The 13766-nt window shown below is 41.0% G+C and overlaps 1 protein-coding gene across 1 annotated transcript in view; it reads left to right on the top strand.

The window, feature by feature from the left end:
• The window catches only part of PLAC9 (placenta-specific 9), a 12973-nt gene extending 1143 nt beyond the window's left edge, over nt 1–11830 (top strand). Inside the window, exons 2-3 of the mRNA XM_010288142.1 lie at nt 10013–10113; nt 11678–11830. Of these exons, the coding sequence (XP_010286444.1) occupies nt 10013–10113; nt 11678–11830 (254 nt within the window). The remainder of the gene's footprint in view (nt 1–10012; nt 10114–11677) is intronic.
• The last annotated feature ends 1936 nt before the right edge of the window (nt 11831–13766 follow it).

Raw genomic sequence — 13766 nt, 5'->3', positions numbered from 1 at the left:
GAAGAGCGTTTTTGTTTATTGCCCCAAAAGTATGGTTTTAAGCTGAAATCATTAGCAAACTCAGATAAAATCCAGATAAATGGAATAGTATTTGAATAACTGCAGTGGATACTAGTACCCAGTATCATGCCAGTCAGGGAATCATTTTCACTGTCTCAGAGGTGTACTTTACGTAAGATGGGAAATTTTGTGTCTGTCACGGCCAGGGGAGTACCCTGGCTGTCTGACAGGCTTCAAAATGTCATCCCCACTTTCCCTTTGCTACCTTTCAGTTGGGGAACCTAACTTTTGATTTCCTTACAGATCCTCCCTCCCAACCACCATAGGTTCCTCTTAAAAACAGTTTGGAGTTTGCCAAAGTAAAATTTATGTTTTAATTCAGCCATTAATATGAACAATCTCATAGTCATAGAGCTCAGCCTTCAAACAGCTCAGGAGGAGAGGCTGGTGCGGGAGCCCTTCCGCATGCAACCACGTGCTCCTGCCTAGTGGCCACAGTTTCTAGTTCTTTGCTGTTGTTGCTGGGTTGGTTTGTGGGGTGCTGCCCAAATGTGGCATACAACATAGCCTGGGGCACTGGAGCATTCCATGCCTGCCCCACTTAAACGTGTTTCCATTCTTACAAAAACCTCCGGGCAAATTGTTCTGAGGGGTGCAACACCCCAACAGCAAAGTCTTTGCTGCATGTGAGGTGACCTGGAGTCCTCAGGTAAACAGGTACCTGGCAAGAAGGCTGGCCCCGCTGACATGCGCCATTTAGTTGAGCAAGCCAAGGGCTGACAATACTGAGCATGCTACTAGGGAGACAGCGACAGGAGAGCTCCAGTGGAGGCATTGCTGCTCAGTACTCCACGCTGTGGCATGATTTCTTTCTAAACAGCGGAAGTTTCCTTCCGTTTTAACTACAAGTTAAAGTAAACCAGGTATAAGAATCTTTTCCTTCATTCAGCTAACGTATTATGACTTCTCAGAATATTTTGGATCCTCCGATATCCACATGCAGTATCAAAGCTGAGAAGATCTATGAGCTAGACCGTTGTCTACAAACTGGAGAGAGAGAGAGAAAAAAAAAATCCCTTCAGAACAGCCTAATTTTGCCCCAAAATGACCACTTGCATTCTCACAGAACAGTGTTTTGCCTCCAGGAGATTAAACTACTGCATGGTAGAATTAAATCCACAATAAAAATTTATGAGAGATGTCCCATCTTAAACCAGACTAGGACTCATATCTCTCTACTAATAAACTAGTAGCGGTTCAACTTATACCCCATGTCGTAGGTATTTTCTGTCCTATAGCACCTACCGGCATTGTTGCCTCCAGTGCAAGGATTACAGTCTTTGCAAACACTCATCTCTGAGCTCCAACACAGAAGGAGAGAGAAAGATGGTCACAAAAAAGTGTACCCAGAGGAGGGCATGTTTTTCTTAAGACCATGAGGTATCTGAAGATATGGGTTCTGTACAAAAATGAGCCTTTTAGCAGATTTTATATAACTGTAAAACCCTATGTTTTGTTATCTTTAGTTCCGAGGAATTTATTACATTTTGTGGACTTTGTAACCTGCATGTGTAAAGCAAAGGTTAATATCAAACTCCCAAAAAGTCAGGGGTTTAGAAATATAGGGCTCCTGCTGTTCATCTGCAGGATGCAGCTGTATTTATAAACGCAGCTGATCTGCTCTGGTTGAAGCAGTTGTTTGTCTTGGCCATAAAGGCCAGGATCTTATATATATTTATATGTGTGTGTGTGTGTGTGTGTGTGTATATAGATCTATCTCACTATTCCACTTCCTGAGTTGTTGCAGAACCCATGAACTGTCTGCCAGAGGAAAATATATCTTCAAGCAAGTTCTTAGACTTATTTAAGTATTAGAAAAAAACTACAAGGGTACTCTTTCATTGCACTATCCTATTTCTTGCTACTACCATAACCTACTCGTATGCAAGCTACACAACCACAGAGCTAAGTGATCACAGACTCACCTCACCCACTCCCCATGACCATAGCTCCTATTACTAAACACGGACCAAAAACCACGTCCTCATAAAATTGAAGAAACTCTTTATCCCCAGATACCAGTGGTCATCCTCAAATTGATGGTGGCATCAAGTACTCATGTATTTCACCTCCATTCTCAAACCAGCCTTAAGCTCATTCATTCTACACAACTTAAATTCTTTACATATGCTACAACACGGCTCCTCTTCTTCCTAAAATGGCTCATCCCCTTCTCCACACAGAACTAGTCCTATACAGCTACTAGCTATAATCCTCCTAACACTTTGCCTTAGTTTCCAAAACAAACATATATTCACACAGGAATAAATACATAATAAAGGGAAACTTTTGTTTGCAGCACAGAGCATCAGGGTATCCCATCGTAAATTACAGCATGAATTAGAGTAACCTACCTGCAAATTACACAGCTCACATCTCTTACCAGTCCCATTCCCTGTAGTAATTTTCCATTGCAACAGGAAGCACAAGAGGCTATTCCCAGGCTGCTTGGTCAGAAGACCAGCATGCTGGAAACATATTCCAAGCAAACAACTCCTTCACAGGAACATTTTATTGTTATCTCCCCTCCTTTGAATGAAAATATACAAAACTTAAGTGCTTCTTATAATCACAAATATGGTAACACAGCAGCAGCAGCAAAGTGGTTTTTCAAGTAGTAATTTTGCTTCTGGCAGACAGCCATGGCAAGGGCCCCAGATTTTGCTGTGCCTGAAAAAAGAGTGCCCATTGGCAGCACGAACTGTCCCCGGCCTTGTGTATTCCCTCTCAGTCTCCACTGCTGGGTAAGTGAGAGCTGAAGCTCCTTCGTGAAATGAGAATGACATGGATCACGATAGCAAAAACTTCCCCCAAACAAAGTAGTTTTACACAGAAATACGTGACGCCATGTTCTAGTCAGGAACAATTTCTAACAAGTCCCAGTTCTGATTCTGCATCTTTCATGAGCACAAGTGAGGCACGGTAGGACCAGAACACATCACAGCATGACATCTCACATGTAGGTTGATGGGACAGACAAGTTAGAGAATTGAGAAGTGAGAACTGGTAGGCTGATACCCTGACTCACCTTCACTAATGCAATACATCCCACAACGCATGAAATTTCCTCTTTGGTCCTTCTCTTTCAGGGAAAAAGAGAATTAAAATAAGTTCAGTCTTAGCTGATCTAGGATCTGAAATAATATTCATAGCAACATATTCCATATCTTGGTAAACAGAGTACGAACCAGGTCTGCAAGTTTGGAACTTGACTTTCTGATATGGTTATTTACCTTCTAAACTGAATATTAAAAATAGTAATTTCATGGAAGAAACTTATTTCAAGATGTTTCCATTATTATCAGAGGCTCATGAATCTTGGATACCAGAGGAATCCCTCGGATTTTGTTCCATGTTTGAAATCTTTCCAAGACTTGGCATTCAGGTAGCAGTTGATTACATGTATACATGAAAGTATAGATTACAGATTAATCTCTAAACCAGCATTAAAACTTTCAATGTACTTTCTTGAAATTATTTAACAACAAAAAAAAAAAACCCTAACCAAACCAATCCAATCCTCCTCAGTCCCCCAAATTCCAGAAGAGCTTTCTACTGTCAATTCTGTGTCTAATATACACAGCCTACCTTCCATCTCCCACTTTGGATATTCCACATTTTTCCTGTACGGAATTTGCAATGTCCTTCTGCCATAAAAGCTAGAGCCTAATAAAGGTGTGTGTACATACATAAGGAAACAAACAACCCCCTGCAGTTGCCTCCAGTGTAAAGCATAGTAACCTATGACAGTATGTAAGAAGCTAAGAAATTTTGCATATTTATTACAGTTCCTGCAGTCATCATTGCAATCACTAAATGCAAGAATTCCCTTATCTTTAAGCAACTAGAAACACTAAACTCTAGAAAGAGGTTCAGAGGTGCCTAAGTCACAGCTAAGCATTAGGCAGCATTTTATGGATTACAGTCTGGAAGATGTTCTACGTCCAGTTAAAGATATGCTCCTGAGCATGTAACAGCTTGAAGACAATCTGCACATTAAAAAGCATTTCCGATACGTGTTCTATCCAAATCAATTCTCTTCGGTGTCCTAACAATAAAATTTAAAATGAATTATGTTATATATAGTACAGCTTAAAATTAATGTGAGCACGCTGGTGTTAACAAAACCAGTAAGTGGTACAGAAAGTTAATCCAGTACTTCCATATCTAAGGATGCCAACTTAATTAAGAGTTGACTTAAGTGCAAACTAAGTTTGATGCCTTTAAGAACAGCCCCCAGAATTAAATATGACTAACAGTCTTGGCTTAACATGGTGTTAGGTCTGAAAGCACTAATACTGATAGTATTAGCATCAGTTCAGGTTCAAAGCAATTGAACCTTTCCTGTATTCAGCTGCAAGTTAACTTCAGCAACCACTTTTGTAAACCATGTGATTTCTTGAGCGAACACTTCAAAGCTATATACACACGTTAAAGTGGAGTCCAACACATATTCAGACGAGGAATAATTTAAGCAAGGATCAGCAAATCCCCTCAGAGGTCTGTTGCATTCTTCCCAAACTGGCTAGGAGGTTTAGCATTTGAACTTGATACTCAAGTTCATTACCTTTTTCCTATGGGATCATAAATCCATTACTATCCCCTTCATTTTCTCATTAAAAGCTATCTGACCACCTCATGCTATATGCTCCAGGAATAAAATGATACTGCTAAACTTAACGTAGGGCAAACAAGAACACTCAACATAGTATGTTTTCTTGAAGAGTTATATATGTTCTCCTTTATTCCTCTTGGTCTATCACATGATTTCAGGCTTCCTTTTTTGTTATTAGGTTCATGTTTCAACCTCACTTTTCTTTCGTTTGGCTTGTGGTCTGCTTTTTTTTACCCGTCCCTCCCCCTGAGCACAACACGAACTCTCAGTTAACTTTCAAAACCGAACTGGTCACAGAATGATGCAAAAGGAGTTTTATAGACTTTAAGACAAATAGGGAACTTTATGGTCACTCAGCTTGACCTTCTCCACAACACAGACCAAAGAACCCAACCCAGTAATTTCTGTATCAAGCCTGTAACTTCAGCTTAGTTGAGAGGTATTCTAAAACAAAGACCTTTCAACTAAGACAGAATGATGCAAAAGGAGTTTTATAGACTTTAAGACAAATAGGGAACTTTATGGTCACTCAGCTTGACCTTCTCCACAACACAGACCAAAGAACCCAACCCAGTAATTTCTGTATCAAGCCTGTAACTTCAGTTTGACCAGCAATGCATTTTTAGGAAGGATACTTATAAAGACCTACCAGATCTGTGTGATTGCGTACTTCAGTTCTGTCAGTCTTAGTAACAGCAGCAAATGATGGTGGAGAGACAGTTGCTCAGGTTTATTCTGATGTTTAACATTAGCAGCTATTTGGATCATCAAAATGAACCATTTGACAGCATCTGGACAGACAGAATCCTGATGGTCCTAGAGAAGGAGACTTCTTCAGGGAGTGTGTAGAAGCAACATCTTGAGGGGTTGGAGGAATACATAAAACGTACATGAGGCACAGGAGCTTAGTTGAGAGGTATTCTAAAACAAAGGCCTTTGCTCTTAACCTGTTTGCTAAGGTTGTTTTAATTCTTAGTTTATTGCTCTTCCTATCCCCTGCTATAACATCAAGTTTTGTACAGTCAGGCTTTACTCTCCTCATCATGCTACTTCTTTCAAACATTAAGCATATTCTGCTATTAAATTTATCCTTATTAGCAACCAACTCGGAGATTCTCCATTTTCCTGCTCCATCTGCTGGTGTCTGGCTGTATCACAGCGCAGGGCAGTCGGAACTACCCAGCTTTTACGGGCACCATCAATGCCGCATAGAGGGGAAAAAGGCGCGGGTGGTTTTCTTATCGTGAACAAGAGAGTTCTAATTCTCGATGGAAAATAACCATCTATATATGGACTTCAAGAATTGAACTTAGCATCCCACTTGCAGGAAGCATCGGGTGGGAATTTGCAGATGGGAAATTAACAGAAAGGTTAATTCTCTCCACCGTATTGAAACATTACAACAAATATCTGCCTGAAGTAACCCATTAAGTTTCAAATGAGATATTCAAGACATTGAAATATGCCTCCTACACATTTGATAAACTGCCAGAAGTTGCAAATACCCACACATTTTAAATATGTAATTTATATAGGATACAAAGAACAGTTTACTTTTAAAAGCTGTTAGCTTTAAAATTTGCTATCAAAGTTTTCTGCAGTTATACATGTGCTTTGACACACAGGCAAGTAAAAATTCTAATTTACTTTTTAAAAATGTTTCTTCAGCAACAAGAGAGTAAGTACATGGAAGTATCCTAAAAAGCCACGGGCCTTTTGCGTACAAGGCTTGCAGCCTTCCATTCTTCACTGCCTTTACATGGCGACTGCTATTATTACATGGGGTAGAAACGCTGCTGCAGAAGGTCAGTACCAAAGGCAGACTGTGTCATTTTCTTTCACCAACTGCAATACAGAGAAGGGCAGCACTCATAAGTAACATGTGATTCTCTTTGAGCACATGGAAATTACTGCTTCAGCTAAATTGTCTGACCATAGTGACCCAGATATGTCCCGTATTTACAAGGGACCGGATGTGCTCTGTGAATAGACCATCCCAGAGACAAAGGCTGTGGGTTAAGAGATAAAGCCAGACACCAAAACAACAGAGATTTAGCAGCCAAAGACTCAAGCCAAGGCTCAGAAAACAGACAAAAACTATGCTGACCAAAGCGCTGGCTGTCCAGCCAGCAGCAGCAACAGCCCACCTGAAGTCCCTGTCCTGGCGTGGTGGTGAAGGGGCGATTGCAAGTGCAAGAGCACCTCTGCTCTGTGAGAAAGTCACTGACCAGACACAGAGAAGCAGGCCCTGGCTGAGAGGGTTTTGGCTGGGTCATCCCTCAGCCAACACCATACCGTGAGGTCTGGGAACTAGACAGGCTTTGGTTTCTACTAACTCTTATCACTCACTAACAACAGCTGCCAGGTGCTTCCTGAGAGACTTAGGCTTGGACTATTTGTCAAATTTTTTAGGCCCTGCACTAGTCCTGTGGTTCTGGGTAACATCTTACAGTTCTATCAAACTAGGACGAGACACTCCTTCCTCCTTCAGTAAGCCCATTAGTTTATAACGCAGCAATGTGCTCTGAGTGCAGAAAGCGGTCTGTCTCTGCATCAAAGAACCAACCACCCCAAGGAACCGAGCACTACCGAGTCCTACATTTCGCAGCAACCCCCTCTAGACATGCACGTGCACACAAAGCTGTGCAGTGTTTTGCTAACCTCACAGTGAGATGCAACCACCTTACATTGGTTATACATACCTATCACAGTATATCCTGCTTTCAACACATGACAGTCATCCATCATATCTAACCTCCCCATCTATGCACACCTACCTAGAGTAGCAGTCAGCACAATGCTGAGATTTGTGCTGAACAGAATTCTCTTTCACACAAAAAGGAACGATTAAAGTGGTATTTTGGGTAAAAACATAATTTCTGTTTCAAAAAGTCACTTTGAGGATTTAAGGTCCTGTAGCAAGAAAAAGGTAAAAGGATCCCCTGCCCAGTGCCAAGAGGCATGCCCACCATGCTGTTGGGCAGTTTGGAAAAGGCCAGAGAGTCTGGGTCAGAGCCCGATTTGGGCAGGACAGACAGCTACTTCTGATTCTCCTACAGCAGAGCTCTGGGCTTTCTTTAACGGACCAGCACGATGCAAGATGCATGATCAGAGAAAAAGAGGGGGCCAACAATAATTTGAGCTAGCCAACATTAACCCTCTTGCGTTTCCATTTCTAGGGAATGGACAAAACTAAATGAGCCTGGCCTGTAACTTTGGGCTGGCCAAAAGATCCTGTAACAACTGCGTACAACTGCTACTGGCCTTCACCCAAACTTTCCTTCCAACCATCTACAGCTAGGTTAACACAGTGAAGAATAACCTCCTGGTAGATTCTTAAATTCTTCCATTTGCTCTTAGTCCACCTAATGATTTCTGCTGCTTCTTTTCACAGTTCATTGGTAGTTAGACCTGGGAATGTTCCCAGCAGTCAGCAACTGATCCGCAGTTACCTCATCACCATGCCTTCTGCTTGCCCGTGGTCCTCTCTGCAACACGATGGGTGGCAGTTCAGCATACAGCTGAATTGGGTCATCAGGCTTGATGCCAAGAGCTAGAGCTGGGAATATTGGAAAGGTGGAAATTTTATTAATCTCTGACAGTAAAATGGAGCTTACCTTGGTATTATCCTATTACTAGGAAAGACAAAGTTTCTACACAAAGACTAGCTAATGCTTTGTAACCTCTGTTTCTGACACAGAATTTCAGTATCTCTGTATTGTTCCAGCCATGATAGAAAAAGCATGTAAATAAAGAAAAATTTTGAGAAGTAGCATGGTTCGCTTGACCACTAAGTTACAAGGTAACAACAGTCCCGAAACACCACTAGCAGCAACAAAAGAGAAAAAAAGGGCAACTGCAAAGCAGCTAGTATTTAAGTACCTGCCATGTTTCAGCAGTCTTTTGTAAACAGGTAGCTGAATACTTAGTGATTCTGTCCTAACAGCACCACCTCCTGGAGAATGCACTAAAAAAATGCAAATCAAAATCTTGTTACAAATAAACAACCAAAAATTCTCTCTTAAGCTCTGCCAAACCAATTGCTAAATAATGCCTAGTACATCAGGTCATATTTTAATCCTCTTCTCCTTCCCACCCTCCACCCTCTAATTTCAAGTATACCATTCCAACTCAGAGTACATCTCCCATCTCATCAAACTGCAATGGCAACAATCCTTACGGACACGTGTTTGCCATCATCCGATACCTACACTCCAGAAATCTTGGCACAAACTTGCAATGAAGCACTGCAGAAGTTCCAAGTCACTGCTCTCACACAACACTACTGAGGACAGAACGAGTGGCTCTTACGTTCCTTAGTGTTCATTATAACACAAGTGCAGAGTTTCCTCTTTGTCTCTGTTACAATCAAATGACAACAGAATGAGTTATTGCAGCTTTCTTATAATCATAGCTTCTTCAGGCCTCAGACAAGAACAAGACCTAACTTTATCAACATGGAGCAAGATAGGTTATCACTTCAGTGGGGTTTAAAATTCTCCAATTACAGTTCTTTGCACATGTTATTAAAAACTAAATGTTGCTGAATGTCACACAAAAGTTATGAAAAGGAAATTGGCACCGTTAAATCATGGATGCCAGAAGGTACTGGCCTTTCATGGAACAGAGCCAGCAGAATGAAATGTTCAAAGAGCAAGAGCTCATGAGCACTGAAATGTAAATACAGGTAACTGACAGAGGTAAGTGACCTTGCAATACAGCACCATGTAAGAGTGACTTGGCCAGCAAACAGCATCAGCTGTACACGCTTTTATTGTTTCCCTTCCCATTGCAAAATCAGACTGTTATGGACAAATTTCTGGGACACTGGAATCACCAGCTTGTATCCATTTGGGGCATAAGTGGATAAACGTAGCTACTCTTCAAAGCTTTACCACACCAGCTGCTTCTGAAGAAAGTCTAAGAGGAACTGATGTGTAAGGCAGATCTTCCCAATGCTTATGTTTTATACTTGTAGAGACAGAGTTACAGTCTACAAACTCACCCTACAAAGGTAGGAAAAAGACTAGGTTGTGTAAAACAAACATGCACACAAACAAAACAAAACAAATACCCCTGGCAAGAGAAAACAGCTTGCTCCCACCAACCATGACAACATGTATAGGCAAGGAGACATTCACAGCACTGGGGTATAGCTGTGCTGTGTTTGGTTTATTTATTTGGTTTAGTTATTGGGAGAGAGGTTCAATTTCTACCTGGGACTCCTATGTTTCATAAACAATGCAGTTTAGCATGCAAAATACCACTTCAGAAGTCAGAAAGGTAAGGACCGCTATTAAAAAACCTCATGCTAATTAACTGTGGCTGTTTCTCCAGCTGCTGCAGACCCTGTCAGTGTGTTACCTGGAAGTTTGGGAGGAGGAAGCTGGTGTAACGAACATGATATGATCCACGAACGTTTAGATATTATTGAAGAGGTAAGAGGTATTGCACTGGCTCCTGGACCTTACCAGACCTCTGCCCCATCCTTGTGAGCCAAGAAAAGAAATAAGAATGATGTTTCTAGACACTGTCCCTTCTTGATTTTATTCTATTCAAGGTCTAACTATTTTTTTTCAGATGACATGGATTGTAACTATCCATAAAGCCATTACCATCAACATATAATCTTGACAAATTCCAAACAACTGAATAACGAATCACTGAATATTATCATATCAGCCTTCTCTAAAATGTCTAAACTATGCCTTTAACATAACAATCTCCGAACTGATACTTGTAAAGTTTCACATCTGTTCATGGCTAGATGTGAATTCTACAGGTGACTCCAAGACTGACAGAGGAGCTTCTGCTTGCTCCTGCAGACACTCAAGAGCTAAATGAACTCTATGACTGGGATTCCAGGAAAGCTGCAAAGTTTTGATTTTTTATTTCCCTAGTGTCTGAAGCACTGTCATGGCTTAACCCCAGCTGGAAGCTAAGCACCACACAGCCACTCACTCACCCCCTGCCAGTGGGATGGGGGAGAAAAATCAGAAAAGCGAGAAAACTCATGGGTTGACATAAAGACAGTTTAATAGGTAAAGCAAAAGCCGCACGCACAAAGCAAAACATGGAATTCATTCACCACTTCCCATCCGCAGGCAGGTGTCCAGCCATCTTCAGGAAAGCAGGGCTCCATGACGTGGAACAGTTCTTGGGAAGACAAAACACTATCACTCTGAATGTCCCCCCCCTTCCTTCTTCTTCCCCCAGCTTTATACGCTGAGCATGACATCATATGGTATGGAATATCCCTGTGGTCAGCTGGGGTCAGCTGTCCCAGCTGTGTCCCCTCCCAACTTCTTGTGTACCCCCAGCCTCCTCGCTGGTGGGGTGAGGAGCAGAAAAGGCCTTGACTCTGTGTAAGCACTGCTCAGCAATAATGAAAACATCACTGTATTATCAGCACTGTTCTCAGCACAAATCCAAACCACAGCCCCATACTAGTTACTATGAAGAAAATTAGCTCTACCCCAGCCAAAACCAGCACAAGCACTCACAAGATACATGTCCAGTGCTAACTATTCCTAGCTGGGTAGCTGCCAAACTGCATGCTGTTGGCTCTCAAATGGCAACATTACCTCTTGCCTGCTCTAGTCTCAGCCCTCTTCTTTCTACCCCATCAGATCCTCTCATCTTCCAGATTCTTTTCTTGGATATAATTCAGATTCTTTTCTTGGATATAATGGTGGCTCAGAAATGAAAGAGAATTAAAACCAAATTAATGCAAAGCTCTCTCCAAGAAGCCAAATTATGTGTGATTCTTTATACAGATACTATGCAACTTAACTCTTGCAAAACAAAGTTTTAATACTTCACGCCACTAGAGGCCAGCGTAACACAAGAAATATTTAAATCTGCAATGCGTAATATAAATTAAATTAGCTGTTAGCATTATGGGACATTAGATTTGTACTTCTGCTAACACATTTGGTACAATTCCTTCCACTTGACTCTCTGACTACCCCTTTCTCCATTTGTCGCCCTTGTTTTCATTAGAAGGTAATAAAAACAGTGGAGCACCTAGAATCAGAAGTCAAGTCACTCCTCAACATCATCAGTGAGACGACATCGAATATCCCCATCGCTCCAGGAATCCCACTTATAGACATTTTTGATGGCAAGTATCTAGTGGGATATAACCTAAGTTGAAAACAGTGTTGCATATGTTATTAGCAAATATACCACCTTTTCTCCCCGCCCCCGATGTGAAAGTAATTCCTTCATTCAATTCAGTGCAGCTAAGGCCTCAGCTGAAACACTGGGTCCGGTTTTGAACACCAGGTTTCAGCAACCACTAAAGAGAGGGAGGAAATAAAGGGGAAAAAAAAACCCACCAAACAAAAACCCAGCCAAGGAGCTAGATACATGAGCTGTATAGAAAGGCTGTTAAATTGGGGACATTTAGTCTGAAGAATGTCGAAGTACGTCTACCAGAACAAGTAAAGCTGCCTCAAAGATGAAAGTTGTATTTTCTTCCCCATTGCAAAAGTGAATAAAACAGGAAATAATGCAGGAAGAAAGACCCAAGCAAAACACAACGCAAAGCTTTCTTACAAGGACAGTGAACCACTGAAATTATATGATGGTAGTTTTCCCAGCACTGGAAATGTTAAACAAGCATCACACCTCAGAACAGAGGGATGGACTAAGCAGTATCAAGGTCTCTTTCAAAAGTTTTAAGATCCTGTGATTCTTTAGTTTCATGTGTGACAAATGAAACAAAGGAGGGCAACAAAACACAAACCACATTATTGGAAGTATTACCATTTTGATACCTTAAATCCAATTTTGACATGCAAGCCCCTCACACAAAACATGCTCCCGGATTAATGTTTTTGGAATAAATTCAACCACTATAGAAATTATTTGGATGAGAACACCTATTCTACACAGCTTATTATATTGGTCTGTCCTCTTCATTCTCTGCCCAAATATCAACAGTGCATTTAATAAGGTGAGAGACATTCCTGGTGGTAAATAAACCTCTTGTGGAAGGGTGTGAACATCCACAGACATGTTAATGAAGTCGGTTTTGTCAGTGTTATTTTTTTTTGTTTGTTCGTTTAAGATATCTGTACATGGGTACATACTATAGTGCACTTACATGACAGAAGGTGGGCTCAAAGTAGACAGCAGTAGAGTTTATGTTGATTTTTAGTTCTTGCATTTGGCTGTATGGATCTGGTCACCATGACTGATAGGTCCTCACCAACTGTGTCATTCATTAAAATTTCCAGTTTTCTGTGAGGGGCAGTTAACAGGCAACAGTTAAGTTACTCCCCTGCAATGATAATTTATTTTAAAAAAGAAAAGTATTCCAGTGAAGTGTTGCAGTGAATTTAAAATGGAAATCCTAAGCCAACCTTGGCGTATTTGCAGCACATCTATAGTAAGTACTACTCAGATGGAGCTTGCAACAATTGCCAAATGGCTCAAGAATTGCAGATAGGACCTTCTTTCTGTGATGTGGTGAATCAAAGTGACAATTCCTCCCTTTAAAGTAGCACGATTTATGTTTTAAACTATGTTTATCCATAAGGATTGATTCTGATCTTATAACCAAAAATAATTACATCAGCTCTTCTCTATACAGATGCCAGTTGAGCACTGCGAAGACAGAAGACAGCTGAATGTAAAAGTATGGTTGTCATAAACAGTTGCACTTTTGTTCATTTAATAAGCTTGTGTTTCCAGAATTTGAGCATGAATGAGCAATCCTCAGCCGTAGTTTTCCGTCTGTGTTCCTGTGCTTTGTAATAAATAGGTATTTGCTTTTAGACACTATTTCAAAGCTTTGTATTTTAAACCTTTCAGCAGCCCTACTTAATCAAAATTGCATTTCAAATACAGCATTCTCAGCAAGAAAACAAGATCAGGTGGGGTTCTGGGCTAAGGTACAGCTAACAAACTTCCCTTAATTCAAAAGCTTATTCCTTCCCTGGCAAGAAGTGAATCCTTGCTATCAATGTAAATCAATTAAGATACACTTTCAGCTGCAACTTCCTCTCAAGATACGCCTAGATTGTCTGACAAAAATGAGTGTACGGAGTGGTCTAGCTTTGGATATAGTCACATCGCTGCCATT

Source organism: Phaethon lepturus, unplaced genomic scaffold (genome assembly GCF_000687285.1).
Source record: "Phaethon lepturus isolate BGI_N335 unplaced genomic scaffold, ASM68728v1 scaffold14425, whole genome shotgun sequence".
In the NCBI taxonomy this organism is placed as follows: domain Eukaryota; kingdom Metazoa; phylum Chordata; class Aves; order Phaethontiformes; family Phaethontidae; genus Phaethon; species Phaethon lepturus.
Note: the sequence above shows the minus strand (reverse complement) of the source record. Positions and strands in the feature narration are given on the sequence as shown.